The 16,843-nt window shown below is 37.9% G+C and overlaps 1 protein-coding gene across 4 annotated transcripts in view; it reads right to left on the bottom strand.

The window, feature by feature from the left end:
• Positions 1 to 16,843, bottom strand: part of Liprin-gamma (liprin protein kazrin) — a 212,433-nt gene that overhangs the window by 13,642 nt on the left and 181,948 nt on the right. For all 4 annotated transcript variants that reach the window (XM_089107912.1, XM_089107906.1, XM_089107920.1 and 1 more), the window contains exon 13: positions 5,264 to 5,387. In XM_089107912.1, the coding sequence (XP_088964038.1) occupies positions 5,264 to 5,387 (124 nt within the window). The remainder of the gene's footprint in view (positions 1 to 5,263; positions 5,388 to 16,843) is intronic.

Genomic DNA, 16,843 nt, shown 5'->3' with positions numbered 1-16,843 from the left:
ACAGATAGTGAAAAGTAAATAGCCCGATTTCTGGGAGAAAAGTTGGAACAAACATAAAGGAGTTGGCAAGCAAGCTCAGTAACATTTCCGGTACAGGTTTAAGCTCCCAATTCTTCAAGGTCGGATGAATACTGCAGATTTCCAAAGAAAGACATTGTTATACTCCTTTGGGACTTCAATACCGTCTTGGGAGCTAAAAATAGTGGAATCGAAGATATCTTAAGCGAATTTAGATTCGGGCAGACCAACAGCAGAGGAGACTGACTAATTTAATTCTGCTAACATAATGACCGACCCAAATGTCCTAAACTCCTTCCCATTAATAGATCGAGACCCCCCTCACCTCCGCTTAGAAGTGAGACCAAAGCAGCTATAGAATCCCTAAAGTTAGGCAAACCTCCGGGGCCAGACGGTGTCACTGCTGAACTGATAAATGTTGGTTCAGAAGACGTTGTCGACCTATACCACAGTCTTATATCAGTCACCTGGTCTACTGGACACGTCCCGCAGCAGTGGTGCAAGGCAGCAATAGTCCCAATACACAAAAAAGGCTCGAAGAAAGAATGTGACAACTACCGGCCCATCAGCCTCACAAGCCACCAAACCAGAATTCTGACCAAGACCCTGCTTCGCAGAATTCAAGCAATCACCACCTCTGTTCTTGGCGGGTATCAAGCGGGGAGTCGATCGGGACGATCAACTATTGACCAAATTTTTACTGTGCGTCAGATGATGGAACGGTTCATCGAGTTTAACAGAGACCTCTATCAGCTCTTTATTGACTTCCGACAGGCCTTTGACCTAATATGGAGGAAAGGCTTGTGGCATATTCTAAGACACTATGGTGTCCAAGATGAAATAGTCAGAATCACTGAGGACATGTACAACCAATTTAAAAGTCAAATACTGACCTCTGATGGGCTCTGTGGTGAATTCCCAACAACTTCCAGGGTCCTACAAAGATGCATCCTCTCGCCGCACTTGTTTAACCTGTTTCTGCATGCCATCCTCTCCCTGATACCCGTCGAATATGGAGTCAGAATAGGAGGAATCTTAATTGACAGACTAGCATATGCGGATGATATTGTCCAGATGTCCACTACCGCTCAAGAACTCCAGAGACAGGCTGACTGTATCTCCCAAGCAAAAAAGCCATTTGATATGCAAATTAACGCAAACAAGACCAAAATCATGGTCACATCACGACAGGAGATAACAAACCCCCCCTAGTAATAGACGGTGAACAAGTGGAAAGAGTCGATCAATTCCTTTACCTCGGCAGTCTCTTAACAGCTGACAACTGCCACACTGTTAACATTAAACGCCACCTCAGTCTTGCTAGCTCTAGCTTCAAAAGACTATCAAAAATCTGGAAATATAACCACCTTTGGAGCCATCTGAAATTGCATCTGTTCAATAGTCTGATCATACCCATTGCTCTATATGGGTGTGAAACCTGGACATTAAAAGATGAAAACGAGCGCAATCTCCTTGCGTTCGAAATGAGATGTCTGCACCGGATAGCCAAGATCAAATATACTGACCATATCACAAACGAAGAAGTCCGAAGAAAGAACACTATCCGGACACTATCGCAAGACACTATCCAGGACAAAATTCGAAAACAGCAGCTGCGCTGGTTCGGCCACGTAAAACGAATGAATCCCAAACGCCTACCCAAGATCGCGCTTGAAGAGACAACTGAAGGGCTTAGACCACGGGGAAGACTGCGCAAAAAGTGGATCGAAAACTTAGACCAAAAACACATTACCCAACTATCCCAAACCACCCTTGACAGAACAGCATATCGAGCCCTAGTTCATTGGATTTCTTTGAAAGGAGTGGTCCTAAGACGTCCCATGAGGATGGATGGGACTTAAGTAAGTAAGTAAGTAAGATAACGAGCTTTTTGTAACAAACACAATGTTCAAGCACCAGCTAAAGCAAAAAGCTGCTTGGTGGTCCCCCGATGGAAGGACTCCCAAAATGATAGATTGCATACCGTAATCTAATCGATGGAAATAGAAGCGGAAAGTGGAAGTTGACCGATGGAAGTAGAAATGGAATCATTTCGCCAAAAATTAAAGGTAATTGTCAAATCCAAGCAAGAAGATCGAAGATATCAAGTGGAAGCCTGAAAGATTAGATGATGGAACAAAAATATTGAGAGCAGCTAGACGAACGACTATCGAAGTTCATGCAAGAAATAGCTGTCCCATTTAGCCCAACTGACATTGATCTGCTTTTAATGCAAAATTGCATGGTAATAACATGAGACAGCTGAGCTGGTCCTTGGCCGTAGATCGGCAAGAAACATGCCAAGGATTACCCAGGAGACTAGAGACGTGTGTGACGAGAAACAAACTCTCCAAAACAAGCAAGATAGAGAAAGCAAGGATAGATTCAGACAACTCAAAAGCCAAATCGAGAAGTAAACTATACGCCAGGTAGATAGAAACATGGTAACCGAAAAGGATGTCTCTTCTCACCCACTCTCTTTTGCCAATTCCTGAATGTTGTGCTGGCACTTGCCCCTAATGACACAAGGGTAGTCTTAAGGGGATATAAATTGCATATGCTCGTGCATGTGATGACATCAATCTTCTGAATGGAAAAATAGAGGAGCACCAAGCAAATGTAAATATTATTATTGGTGACTCAGCTAGTTTCTTTGGTATGAAGATAAACCCCAGCAAGAACAAAGTGATGACCAAGTTCAATTAGCATGGCACACAGACACATATATCACTCACACCAAAGTCACTGTTCAGGGTGAGGAAAGCGAATGGATCACCGATCACTTTACGTACCTAGGGAGTGTACTGACATCCACAAATTACTCCTCCAATGATATAAAATGACACCTGGATTTTGCCTCTGAATGTTTTCAGTTACTGTGCTCTGTTTTGTAAAATAAATACCGGTCCATAAAGCTGAACGTATGTCTTTTCTACGCTTTAATGATTTTGTTTGCAACGTATGAAGTAGATACATGAACCCTAAAAGCTGATGACAAACGCCGACTGGCGGCTTTCAAAGTTAAATAGCTCTGAAATGCTTGCTGGAATCACTTACATGGATAATGTATCAAACGAACAGCTATCGTTCTCTCTAAACTACTCTCAAAGCGTCATGCAGACAATCCAACTCAAACAGCTTTGATGATTAGGACCCGTCCAGCATTAGTCCACACCCAACTTAGCCCAACCCCAACCTAAAATAGCCCTTGAAAGGAAAATTCGTGCCTATCACCCAAAGAACAAACTCCCGAGTGTTGCCATGAAAACATAATAAAAATACTGTAATGATGCAATCAGGGCAGAGGCCCCAAGTCGGCCAAGCCACTCGGATGGTAGTTGAGTAAGTAAGTAAAATTAAAAGATAATAGACTTTTTTCCGAACTCTGCAATACCTTTCTGGTTTTTGTCATAAATTAGAGAGTTTTAGGTTTATTGAGATTATAATGTTCCACAAAGTTTTTTTTTTGTTAAATGCATATATGAGTTACTTTTTTATTCTCTACTATTTTAAAACTAATATACAAAATCTGCTACTACTACTAACAACTCACCGCAGCACCTAGCCGCCTGAGGCCAACACAGCTACACACACTCTTCCTCCATCCCAATCTACTCAAAGCCTCCCTTTTTACACCCTCCCATGAAGCTTCCATTTCCTTTAAACATTTCTTAATGACGTCTTTCCATCCAAGATGTGGACGACCTACTTTCCGTTTAGCCTTAGACGGTTGGCTGAAAAGAACTATCTTCGGCAGTTTATTATCCGCCATCCGCAGAACGTGTCCTAGCCACCTCAACGTTTCTTTCATTATAGCCCTAGAAAGCGGTATTGAACCACATTTTTCATATAACCGTCATCCTTCATCCGCACAACTAGCCACCTCAACCTTTCTTTCATTATAGTCCTAGAGAGCGGTATTGAACCCGATTTTTTGTACAGCCTATTGTTTGAAATACGGTCAGTTAGCCTGGTACGCAGAACAATCCGTAAGCAATTTCTCTGGAAAACATCTATCAAATCTTTATCCGCTTTTCGGAGCGCCCATGCTTCAGAGCCATATTTGACCACTGTCATCACTCTAGCTTCTAATATTCTAATCTTGGTTTGCAGACTTATCTTCCTATTCTTCCAAACTTCTTTCATCTGTGAAAAAACACATTGAGCCTTATTCCTTATTCCTAGCCTTAGTGACTTAGTCTTTTTAACATTAATTTTCAAACCTATTCTAGCACCCTGAACTCGCAAAACTTCTAAAACTTTATTCATTTTGCTCACACTTTCATCTAGGATACTTAGATCATCAGCATAATCTAAGTCCAGGAGACATTATCCTCCCAATTTGATTCCGTGGTCTCCCATTGCCTTCCCTGTGCTCTTTGAGAACAATTCCAACAAAATGATCCATATATAGGGGGATAGAACACAACCATGTTTAACTCCTGATTTAACACAAAGCCAGCTGCTAACCTCATTTCCGACCTTAACCACAGCAGTGTAATTCTCGTACACAGCACTAATTCCTTTAATGTATTTACGGTATACCATACAAGGATGGAACCTTAATTAAAACTTTTCTATCAATTGAATCGAACGCTTACTCACAATCTATAAAACTTAGGACTAAAGTGCTTGAAGAATCAGGCACTCCACAATTATTAGTCTAAGAGTGAAAGTTTGGTCGACACATCCTCCACCTTTTCTGAAACCAAACTATTCTTTTCTTCAAACTTTGTCTACGGCATCTCTCAGTCTAAACACTATCATATTACTAAGTGATTTACTACCTATAGAAACCTGACAGATGCCTCGATAATTACCACACTCACTTTTATCACCTTTCTTATAAAGTGGCTTAATTAAGGTTTTCCTAAAGTCGTTAGGTGCTTCCCCTTTTTCAAAAATCACATTCATAATTATCAGTAACTTATTTCTAACCTCAGAGCCACCATTTTTAAGAAACTCATTTACCACCCTATCAGCACCTAGAGCCTTATTATTTTTTAGTCCTTTTAGTACTGTCGCTAATTCCTCCTCACAGAGCAAATCTTCCTTCACATCCAAGGTATCACAAACTGTTTCATGATCTTTCTTTTTCACCTAATCTGCCAAGAGAGACCATTCAACAAGAAAGGTCAATCTTGAGATTGAATGTAAGTGTTAAGAAAGAGTTTAACAATAATAAAAGTATAAATTTTTAAGAGTAAATTTAGATAGTTAAAAGTACACATAATTTTCACATTACCTCTAAGAGAGTCTGCATATTCTCCAAGATCAATGGATCGTATCCATTCAATGAGCCTTCTATTCGTCCAGACAATTGGATCACAGTCAGCAGAACTGGAGACATCACGGCGTTCTTTCAATGCCTAAGGTAAGGAAGAAAAAGTAAAGTTAAATGGTAAGCTGGGAAAACATCATATGATATCATAACCAATAACAACTCACTGGAGTACCAAATCAGTAGAGGCTAATACCCATACGCATGTTTCTTATCCATTCTGCTCAATTAATAGCTCCAATGTTTAATTCGTGATATTCAATCGTACTGTTTAATATTACAATAATTTATGACGAAAACATGAATTAACGGTTAAACGACGCTCTTTAAAGGTTCTCCAAGTATACAGCAAGAGGAAAAACAAGAAAAACAACAACAAAACACAGATTGGTGCATGATAGATGTTCCTATTTTTGAGTTTAGTGAATGTCCAATCTTCTTCATCTGGAATAAATTATTTCCGTAAAGTGGCAGATTTGAAGGCTGCTAGTGAAAACATATTGAAAAACTTGTTAAAATAGTGTCAAACGAACCATCAATTCCGACATGATATCTAATTGTTCCCCCAACAGCCGCTTTCATATAAAATAAGGAATACTCGCCATCTATTCAATTCCTCCAATATTTGTCGAGTAGCATTTGCCCGATTTGGATTATTCCATGCGCCATCTAATATTATTAAGGCGTGCTCCATAAATCGTCTATTATAGAAGACATCAGATAGAGCACTTAATTCCAGCTATAGTGACCTTGCAGAACGCTAGATTAATTTGCTGTCTGTAGCTCGTGCTGGGTAGCATAGTTTCTTGAATAAGAAGCCGTGATTAACCTTAAACACCCTTAAATTGCCAGGAAAGGGCAGTCTGTGTAACCTGTAAATTGGTAGCGGTTCTTCGAGCTACTCACGATATAATGATCTTGCGGGACGCTAGATTAATTTGCTGTCTTTAGTACAAGGAGGGTAGCACGATTTGTTGAACAAGAAGCCGTGAGTAACTTCAAGCACTCTAAAGTGGCCAGGAAAGGGTCGTCCGTGTAACCAGCAAGCCGGTAGCGATTTTTCGAGCTAAGTGCTACTTTTCGGCTTAAGTCATATCAAATAGATGGAAAAGGGTCCGGCTTCCGGTGTTGGCTTACTATATCTCTACGGACAATGACTCACTGTCCTTTCGTAGCATGTTTGTGTTGTATTAATGCTACTATTTGACTACTATAACTTGATAATTCTCATGCACTTGACATTTTTTATAATTTCTCATTTCGTAGAGAATTGTAAGAAGCTTGTGCCTGGCTTTTACTTTAAATTATTAGTCTTACGAAAAGCTTTTATCAGGATATTATCGTTATTTGACCTCTCTATTATATTTTCCATTAAAATTTCTATTGAATTTTCTGTTATATTTCCCGAATAGTTTCATTTTTAAAGATATTCAGCTTTGATCCTCTATTTGTTACGGTTGCGCAATAGATAGATTGTTTTAAAAAACACCTGGATGATTTGTTTCATTTTTGCCTTTTTCATATTATATAGGAATGTTGGTTGGATTAATTTTGCATTTTCTGTTTCTGCCTATACAAAGTTTGAATATTTCTTTGTATTTTTTTTCCTTTTTCGTTTATTTACCCTTCTTTTTTATATGAAGGTAAGCGGGCAAAATAAACTTATCTTAAAAGAACTTGGTCTTCTATGACTTCACCATTATTTATGCCTTCATATCATTTTACATCTCTGCACCTTTTTGATCTCTAAAACAAGACCTCTACGATCAATATGGAGGGTTGCAGGGGCTTCAAATCATGAAAAAGTTGTGGGGGATGTATTCTGTAATATCTAGGATGGAATGTTTTTTTCTGGATTTTACAGATAAAATACCGAAAATGCAGTATTTTAATGAAGATACCCCCGAAATAGAATTTCCCGAAATCTTGGGGAATTTCCCGAAACGCATGGGCTAGTAACTCCTATTATTGGTAGTTGTTAAATATCCCGACCACACTCCGATTAATCATAAAAGATGGTAGAACACCTATAAACAGCTGACCGTATTCCACAGGATTGAGGGGCTAGGAGCTTCAGTTATCTGACTTCCAGAAACCCAATGTTAATTTTCTATCTGACTTCCAGAAATCCGATGGGAATCTGACTTCCAGAAATCCCATGTTAACTTCCTATCTGACTTCCAAACTAAATTGAGGGGATACTACTCATATAAAGGATAATTTTTCTCCTTTTGAGTTTTAGTGTTACTCTCTACTTTTATTTTAAAACCCTTGCTTGTTCTATTTAATTAATCATAATACAAACACAAATGACAATGAATAACGAAATTAGTCTAAAAATGAAGAGAAATTACCAAAAAGTGCTGGGGGTTTATTGGCGCTTTATTTCAAACTAAATTCAATGCTTCAAATATTGTCAGTTCATTTTTAGTTACCGGTTTTTTTATGTGTTCAGAAGGAATCGATTTAAAAGCAAAAATTTGCAGATGAGAATCAGTGCCATATTAATCATGTCATATTAATCATATAAAGATGGTAGAACACCTGGAAACAGCTGACCGTATTGCACAGGTGCGAGGGGCTAGGAGCTTCAGTTATCTGACTTCCAGAAACCCCATGTTAATTTTCTATCTGACTTCCAGAAATCCTGTGGGAATCTGACTTCCAGAAATCCCATGTTAACCTAAGTCGGTACAGAAAATCTAAGGGGTACTGGTGTCCTCCCAATAACCAATCCAATTGGCGCCACTGGAGTGGTAATTTAACCTCAAGCATCCCCTCATTTGGAACAAATTTTTGGACCAGTAGGCTGGACACAGGTAGGCTTTTTCAGCGCCGATTTTACCGACGGAAATATTTTCTAATTTCAGCGCCAATTTACATAAACGGCGCTGAATTTCATCATTATCATCAAAAAAAGGAATCCTAAATCGGTTCTTTCCCTTCAACAAGAAAATCAAAAGAACTAAGTAACAATAATAATGAAAGGACCTTATAATTTAATAATGAAATAATTAATTTCATTAAAAAAATTTAATTGAAATATTTTAATAGAAATATTTTTTTTAAAGAATAAAGATTTTACATTAAAAGAGCTTAATAATAATGATAAAAAAGCTTAATAATAATAAATGAACTAAATAATAAGTTGAGATCAATCATAGAACTATTGACAACCTACAGTTGACTATTGGGGTCCACGATGTTTGGTTTTGAAAATCTCATGCAAAAGACGTTTTTTTTGTATCGCTACCGTTTGCCAACTGAGCTGCTGAAATCTGCACCCGAAAAAGGATACGTTTGCTCAGCCCTTAAGCGTGCATTATGAATGTTAGTGGGAGAAAAAAGCTCCCCCGGAAATTTAATGTTTTGAATGCTGTTCAATAACGGGATTACCCTGGCCTACAAATATTGGAACGAGACTGTGCCAAATTATTTTGCTGTTGTGTTTTCTACTAATTCTGATTAACATTTCCATCCTACTAGGAACGCTGATAAGCTAGTATATTAGAAAAGAATTTCTGTGAAGTCAGCAATATCTCTCGTTACGAAAGTTTAACCCTCTAGAATAGCCTCCTGGACATTATTAGGAGCTCTAAATTAGAGCAGGTTCCTCGTGAAGATCACGGTTTGGTTGTGTTTTTTTTTCTTTTCGTTCTTCTTTGTTGTGTTTATTTTTATGTTATTGATGATATGATTTAATTAATTAAAAAAAACACTGCGTACAGGTTAGTTGACCTCCTAGTAGTGGCTATTTTTATTTATTGATTTGTTTTTCATTTAATATTAAGGAAAATAAAGGAATCCATGTATCTATTGTTGCAGAGCAACTTTTAATGTTAATGAAATTATTACATTTACTTGATACTATTCGGTCGCTGCGAAGATTCCTTCAGGTGAGCACACACTTATCCTGATCATAGGATATCCTAATCATAGAATATTTTTATGTAGTTCCTTTTTATTTAAGCTATTTATATTGATGAGGTGTTAATTTATTAATTATTAAAAAAAAAAAAATTCACAAAATAAGTTTTGAAAAAAAAAGTAAGGAACTCCATTACACCAAAAATGAAAAACAAAATTGAATAAAATAATTTACCAAGCATACAACTACCACAAATCAGTATCAATAAATAAATGAAACCCAAAACAACGAGAAATTAAAATAAGTCAAAATGAAAACGAGCAGGAATTAATCTCAGGAGGGTTTTAAGCCCCAAGCTTACTAAAAGCCAGAATATAATTTGTACAGTACTGAGAAAAATTCAAATGAATTTACTAAAAAAATGTCCATTGTCGGTTTAATATACATATGCTGATATTTATTCCTTAAATCTTAATTAATTTTTTTGTTCTTAAAGTTATAAAAGTGAAAACATTTTAAAGAATTTTTTTCAGTAAAGTGCAAATTATATTTTGGCTTTTTGAAAGATTAGGGTTTAGAGCTCTACTCAGATTAATTTCTGATCGTTTTGAGTTTGACTTATTTTAATTTCTGTTTATTTTGGGTTTCATTTATTTAATGATGCTGATTTGTGGTAGTTGTCTGCTTGGTAGATTATTTGATTCTAATTATTTTTCATTTTTGGTTTAATAGAGTTCTTTACTTTTTTTGAAAAACTTATTTTGTGCAAAAAGTTTTTTTTTAATAATTTCTGTTCATTTAATATTGAAATAGAATTTTTCAGGGAGAAAGACTGAGCCTCTTCTAAGGTGAAACAACCAGCCCTTCCGTAAAAACCTTTAATACCTCCTGGGCATAACTTACAGCCCTTGCCCCTAATCTCTGGGCTTTGTTTCAACCCCAAAACCTTGTTATATGATATTTAGACTATTTTGAATAGAATGGCTATCTCAAAAAAATTTTATTAGACACATTTCGGGACAATACGACGTGTGTGTAGGGTGGAGGGAGTAGCTTCCCTCTGATCACTTTGGCTCTTAAAAAGAGCACTAGAACTTATTATTACCAATCCAATGAGCCCCCTCCGAAGTTTATATGACCACACTTTCTATAAAACCCTATATTTCCCCAGGGCATAACTTACAACCCTTGCCCTTAGGGCTGGGGGGATTTGTTATCTTCAAATATAAAATTTCCCTGCCTTTCTGATGGGCTGAAACAAATGACTATATCAAAACTTGCCCTCTTAAGAATTTTGACTACCGCAACAGGCGCTAATCTCTCAATTTCCGGTCAAATAAGCCCTTTTTGAAGTATCCGTAACAAAACTTTCTACCAAAAACAAACATGCCCCAAGGGCATAACTTACGACCCTTGTGATGAGGGCTGTGGGGGGAGGTTTGTCATCCTCAAAGAGATAAGTTCAAGACCTTTGAATTAAGTTAAACAAAATGACCATATCAAAATGTTGATCGGAAATTTTTGCGGAAGTGATAGGCGTGGGGAGGCGACTCTCCCTCCAGGTACTTTCGACTATTAAAAAGGGCAATATTCCTCTCAATTTCCAGTCGAAAGAACCCTTTTTGAAGTTTTTACAACAAAACTTTCTATAAAAACATTATATGCCCCTGGTCTTAACTTACAGCCTTAGCCCTGATGGTTGTGTGGGGGTCGTCATACTCAAAGTCATAATTTTCCTACCCTTCAACTACGTTCAACAAAATGGCTATATCAAAATGTTGATTAGCAATGCTTGGGAAAACAATGGGCGTGGGGGGGGTCAATAATCCTCTCATCACTTTTGACTATTTACAGGGGAATTAGCCCTCTCAACTCACAGTTGAATGAGACTTTTTCTAAGTTTCTATGACAGCGTTGGAAAAAGCCTAATTTCCAGAACTTTCAATTACATTGAACAAAATGTCTGTCTCAAAATTTTGATTGGATGCATTTGGTGAAATTGTGGGCGTGAGAGTGGCGTTAGTTGCCTTCCAATCACTTTCTACTATTAAAAAGGTTTGAACACTGGAATGTTCTATTTTAGTTATGCTGACTGTAACGTGTTTTATTTAGATTATACTAAAAAATAAATATGCCCAAATTAACGGTGAGAGGGGGGTTTGTTGCCCTCCAATCACTTTCGACTATTAAAAAGTTTCTATGACAAAGATTTAAGTGAAAACCTTATATGGCCCCAGGGCATAACCTACAACCTTAGCCCTGAGGGCTCTGGAGGAAGCGTCATCCTCAAAGACCTAATTTCCAGAACTTTCAACTACGTGGAACAAAATGGCTATCTGAAAATTTTGATTGGATGTGTTTGGGGAAATGGTGGACGTGAGAGGGGGTTAGTTACCCTTTCACTTTCGACTATTAAAAAGAGCACTAGCCCTCTTAATTTCCAACTGAATGAGCCCCTTTTGAAGTTTCTACGACAACGCTATCTAAAAAATCCTATATGCCCCAGGGTATAAATTACAACCTTTGCCCTGGGGGCTCTGGGAGGTTTGTCATCCTCAAATACATTCCAGAACTTTCCAGAACTACGTTGAACAAAATGGCTATCTCACAACTTTGATTGAATGTGTTTAGGGAAATCGTGGGCTTGAGAGGGGGGCTAGTTGCTCTCCCTTCAGTTTCGACTATTAAAAGGGGCACTAACCCTTTCAATTTCCAATCAAATGAATCCTTTTTGAAATTTCTACGACAAAACTTTCTATAAAAACCGTATATGCCCCCGGGGAATAACTTATAACCCTTGCCCTGGGGGTTGTGGGGGGAGGGTTGTCATCCTCAAACACCTAATTTCTAGAACTTTCAACTACGTTGAACAAAACGAATATCTCAAAATTTTTATTGTATGTGTTGGGGAAATGGTGGGCGTGAGAGGGGGGTTAGTTGTCCTCCAATTACTTTCAACTATTGAAAAGAGCACTAGCCCTTTCAATTTCCAATTGAATGAGCCCTTTTTGAAGTTTCTACGACAACGCTTTCTATAAAAACCTTATATGCCCCCAGGGCCTAACTTACAACCCTTGCCCCGAAGGCTGTGAGGGGGGGGGGTGTTGTCATCCTTAAAGACCTAACTTCCAAAACTTTCAACTACTTTGAAAAAAATGCCTATCTAAAAATTTTGATTGGATGTGTTTGGGGAAAAGGTGGGCGTGAGAGGGCGGTTAGTTGCCCTTCAATCACTTTCGACTATTAAAAAGGGCACTAGCCCTTTAAATATCCAATCGAATGAGCCCTTTTCAAGTTTCTTAGACAAAGCTTTCAATAGAAACCTTATATGCCCCCAGGGCATAACTTATAACCCTTGACCTGGCGGCTTTGAGGGGGTCATCATCCTCAAAGACCTAATTTCCAGAACTTTCAACTACGTTGAACAAAATGGCTATCTAAAAATTTTGATTGGATGTGTTTGAATAAATTTGTGAGAGGGGGGTTAGTTGCCCTCCAATCACTTTCGACTATAAAAAAGGGTTTTGGCCATTTCAATTTCCAATCGAATGAGCCCTTTTTGAACAAAAGGCTTTGTATGAAAACCTTATATGCCCCTAGGGCGTGAGTTACAACCCTTGTCCTGAGGAATGTGTGTGTGGAGGGGGGGGGTTGTCATCCTCAAAGACCTAATTTCCAGAACTTTCTACTACGTTGGACGAAATGGCTATCTCAAAATTTTGATTGGATATGTTTGGGGAAAAGGTGGGCGTGAGAGGGGAGTTAGTTGCACTCCAATCACTTTCAATTATCAAAAAGGACACTAGACCTTTGAATTTCCAATCGAATGAGCCCTTTTTGAAGTTTCTACGACAAAGCTTTCTATAAGAACCTTATATGCCTTAACCTTAGAAAAAAACCGTAGAAAAAAAACAAAACATTGTGCCACCATCGTTCTTTGCTTAGGCAGCGCTATTGCACTGCCTATTATTTGTTATTATTTTCCTTGTTACCATTGACAAGCAGTTTATTTTAGATACTTTTGCAGCGTTTCTCTTTGCAATATTTTCCAATTTCTCTAATATTTCTCCCATGAATCCCCTTTACAAATTTACCCATTACAAAACCGTTTTTGGCATTTCAGATCTCCCTAAAAAATAGAGGCGATATTTCTTGTAAAACATTGGCAAGCAAAAGCTTAACTTCAACTTCAACGACTGTGGAGGCGAGCTCCCTTCCTACTTGGGACAACCCTCAATATGGTACTATAAAGGGACAGAAATTAAACGGACACATTAACAAATAAAGTTAGAATGACGTTGATACGAGCCGAAGATGTAATATATTAATAAGAGGGGTGGGACTGACACTCTTCAAACGTCCAAGTTCTTGCCTTAAAGTTTAGCTAATAATTTGTTAAGCATCATTCGTTGAAACTTAGCATAAATTCTCTGATCACCTCCCCAAAGAGCAACCTGTATCAATAGAAAACATAACTCTAAAAAAATTATAACAATATATATATTCTTATATATATTTTAAAATTTAATTTAATTAATTGTAAAAATCAGACTTATTTCATGTATAGCCTAAATGAAATAAATTTAATTTTTGCACTGGTTCCAAATATACAAAATTCTTTTATTTGAATACATCTGCAGAAATGTTATAAGAGTAATAAAATGAATAACTTCCAATAAAACGGAGAGAATTCCAAAAATTGGGTTAGATGTTGATGATATTATACAATGAAATTCAACCAGTCTAAGAACAGTAAAGTGTGGGTATCAAGTTCTAATATACAAAAACTCGAAATTTTGCGTTATTCCCTGAGTAGGATAGTTACAAATACATGTTCATTTGTTGTAGGGTTTTCTTTCCCAGGGATGAACGTACTGGATCAGTAGTGGAAGTATATTAGGAGAGGGTTCATTTTAATGGAATTTTGAGATTATACCGCCTTTTTTAAGTGACTGAGGAGATCACATTACAGCATGGTGCAAATTCATGCTCTCTTGTGCCAAAAAACAGAAGTTTTAGCCCTAAGAGCACCAATACAATATCAAGTAACAATTCTAAGACAGTTTAAGACAACCACAATTCTAAGACAATCAGTTTAGAACTAAAGAAAGTGTAATTTTTTACTTACCCAAATTTCAGAGGACATACTACCGGGCGGTGGCGGTTTTGTCCCTAAAATATATGCACTCCATAATAACTGAATGATTATTACACTCTGTTTATTCAGTAATATTAATGGCAATTCAGCATTGCGTATTTGCACTCAACGGATTTTGTGGAATAGAATATACGAGATCATAGGCAGCGCAATTCCACTGCCTAAGTAAAGAACAATGTTGACACAAGGTATCACTTATTATTTTTTCCCTTTAGAGCAGGACATTTCGTATCGAAGAAGTCCTTACCAAAGCTTTGAAAAGGGCTCATTCAATTGGGCACCGGAGTGGCTTGTGCCCTTTTTAATAGTAGGAAATAAATGTAAGGTAGCTAAAACCCCTTCGTCACCCACCATTTTTCGAAACACATCCAATCAAAATTTTGAGATAGCCATTTTGTTCAGCGTAGATGGTTTCCAGATAGAGATTTTGTTTTTGAGGAAGACACCCCCAACAGCCCTCAGTGCAGAAGTTGAAGGTTATGCCCTGGGGGCATATACGGTCTTTATAGAAAGCTTTGTCGTAGAAACTTTAAAAAAGGCTCATTCGATTGGAAATTTAAAGGGCTAGTGCCCTTTTTAATAGTCAAAAGTGATTGGAGGGCAATTAGAACTCCTTTCCCAACCACTTTTTCCCCAAACATATCCAATCAAAATTTTGAGATAGCCATTTCGTTCAACGTAGTTGAAAGTTCTGGAAATTCGGTTTTCGAGGATGACAACCCCCCCGCCCCCACAGCCCTCAGGGCTGTGGGGGGGGGGGGAAGCGTCGTCGTAGAAACTTCAAAAAGGGCTCATTCAATTGGAAATTGAAATGACTAGTCCCCTTTTTAATAGTTGAAAATGATTGAAAGGCAACTAACACTCCTTCCACGCCCACCTTTTCCCCAAACACATCCAATCCAAAACTTATAGATAGCCATTTTGTTCCACGCAGTTTAAAGTTCAGGAAATTATACCTTTGAGCAGGACACTCACCCCACAGTCTTCAGGGCAAGGGTTATAAGTTATGCCCTGGGGGCATACAAGGTCTTTTATGGAAATCTTTGTCGTAGAAACTTGAAAAAGAGCTCTTTCGATTGGAAATTCAAAGGGCTAGTGCCCTTTTAAATAGTCGAAAGTGATTAGGTCTTTAAGGATGACAACCCCTCCCCCAACAGCCCTCCGGGCAAGGGTTGTAGGTTTTACCCTGGGGGCATATAAGGTTCTTATAGAAAGCGATGTTGTAGAAACCTCAAAAAAGGCTCATTCAGTTGGAAATTGAAGGGGCTAGTTCCCTTTTTAATAGTCGAAAGTGATTGAATGGCAACTAACCCCCCTCTCACGCCCACCTTTTCCCTAAAGTGATTAGGTCTTTTAGGATGACAACCCCTCCCCCCCCCAGCCCTCAGGGCAAGGGGTGTAAGTTGTACCCTCGGGGCATATAAGGTTCTTATGGAAAGCGATGTTGTAGAAACTTCAAAAAAGACTCCTTCAATTGGAAATTGAAAGGGCTAGTTCCCTTTTTAATAGTCGAAAGTGATTGAATGGCAACTAACCCCCCTCTCAGGACAACCATTTCCCCAAACACATCCAATCAACATTTTAATATCGCCATTTTGTTCCACGCAGTTGAAAGTTCTGGAAACTAGGTCTTTGAGGATGACAACACCCCCACATCCCTCGGGGCACGAGTTATAAGTTATGCCCTGGGGGCAAATAAGGTTTTCATAGAAAGCGTTGTCGTAAAAACTTCAAAAAGGGCTCATTCGATTTGAAATTGAAATGGCTAGTGCCCTTTTTAATAGTCGAAAGTGACTGGAGGACAACTAACCCACCTCTCACACCCACCATTTCTCCAAATAGGTCCAATCAAAATTTTTAGATAGCCATTTTGTTCAACGTAGTTGAAAGTTCTGGAAACTAGGTCTTTGAAGATGACAGCCCAACCACAGCCCTCAGGGCACGGGTTATAAGTTATGCCCTTGGGGCAAATAGGGTTTTCATAGAAAGCGTTGTCGTAGAAACTTCAAAAAGGGCTCATTCGATCGGAAATTGAAATGGCTAGTGCCATCTTTAATAGTCGCCTCTCACTTTTTTGAGCCTGCTCGTTTCAAGTTTGACTCGGTTATTTATTGTAATTTCTGTTCGTTTTGGGGTTCATTTATTTATCGATGCTGATTTGTGCCAGTTTCACGCTTGGTAGATTATTTAATTTTATTTTTGCTCATTTTTTGTTTAATGGAGTTATTTACTTGTCTTTGAAAAACTTATTTTGTGGATTTTTTTTTTAATTAATTACCTGAAGCTTTGTTACACAAAAGTTAAACTCTAGTGCAACAAGCGACGACTACAGGGTAGCAGCCGCACCCTCCTTCCCCTAAAATTTAAATTATAACTTTTATAATCTAATATGAAGTTAATATCATATATGGTATTAAAATTGAACAGAAGTTCATTTGAAAATCAGATTTTATTAGAAATAAAATAAATAACTACATTAAAACTTAAAATATATACAGACTATAATAACCATTCAGAA

Source organism: Artemia sp. Qi Xiang Cuo, chromosome 1, assembly GCF_049724085.1.
Source record: "Artemia sp. Qi Xiang Cuo chromosome 1, ASM4972408v1, whole genome shotgun sequence".
In the NCBI taxonomy this organism is placed as follows: domain Eukaryota; kingdom Metazoa; phylum Arthropoda; class Branchiopoda; order Anostraca; family Artemiidae; genus Artemia; species Artemia sp. Qi Xiang Cuo.
Note: the sequence above shows the minus strand (reverse complement) of the source record. Positions and strands in the feature narration are given on the sequence as shown.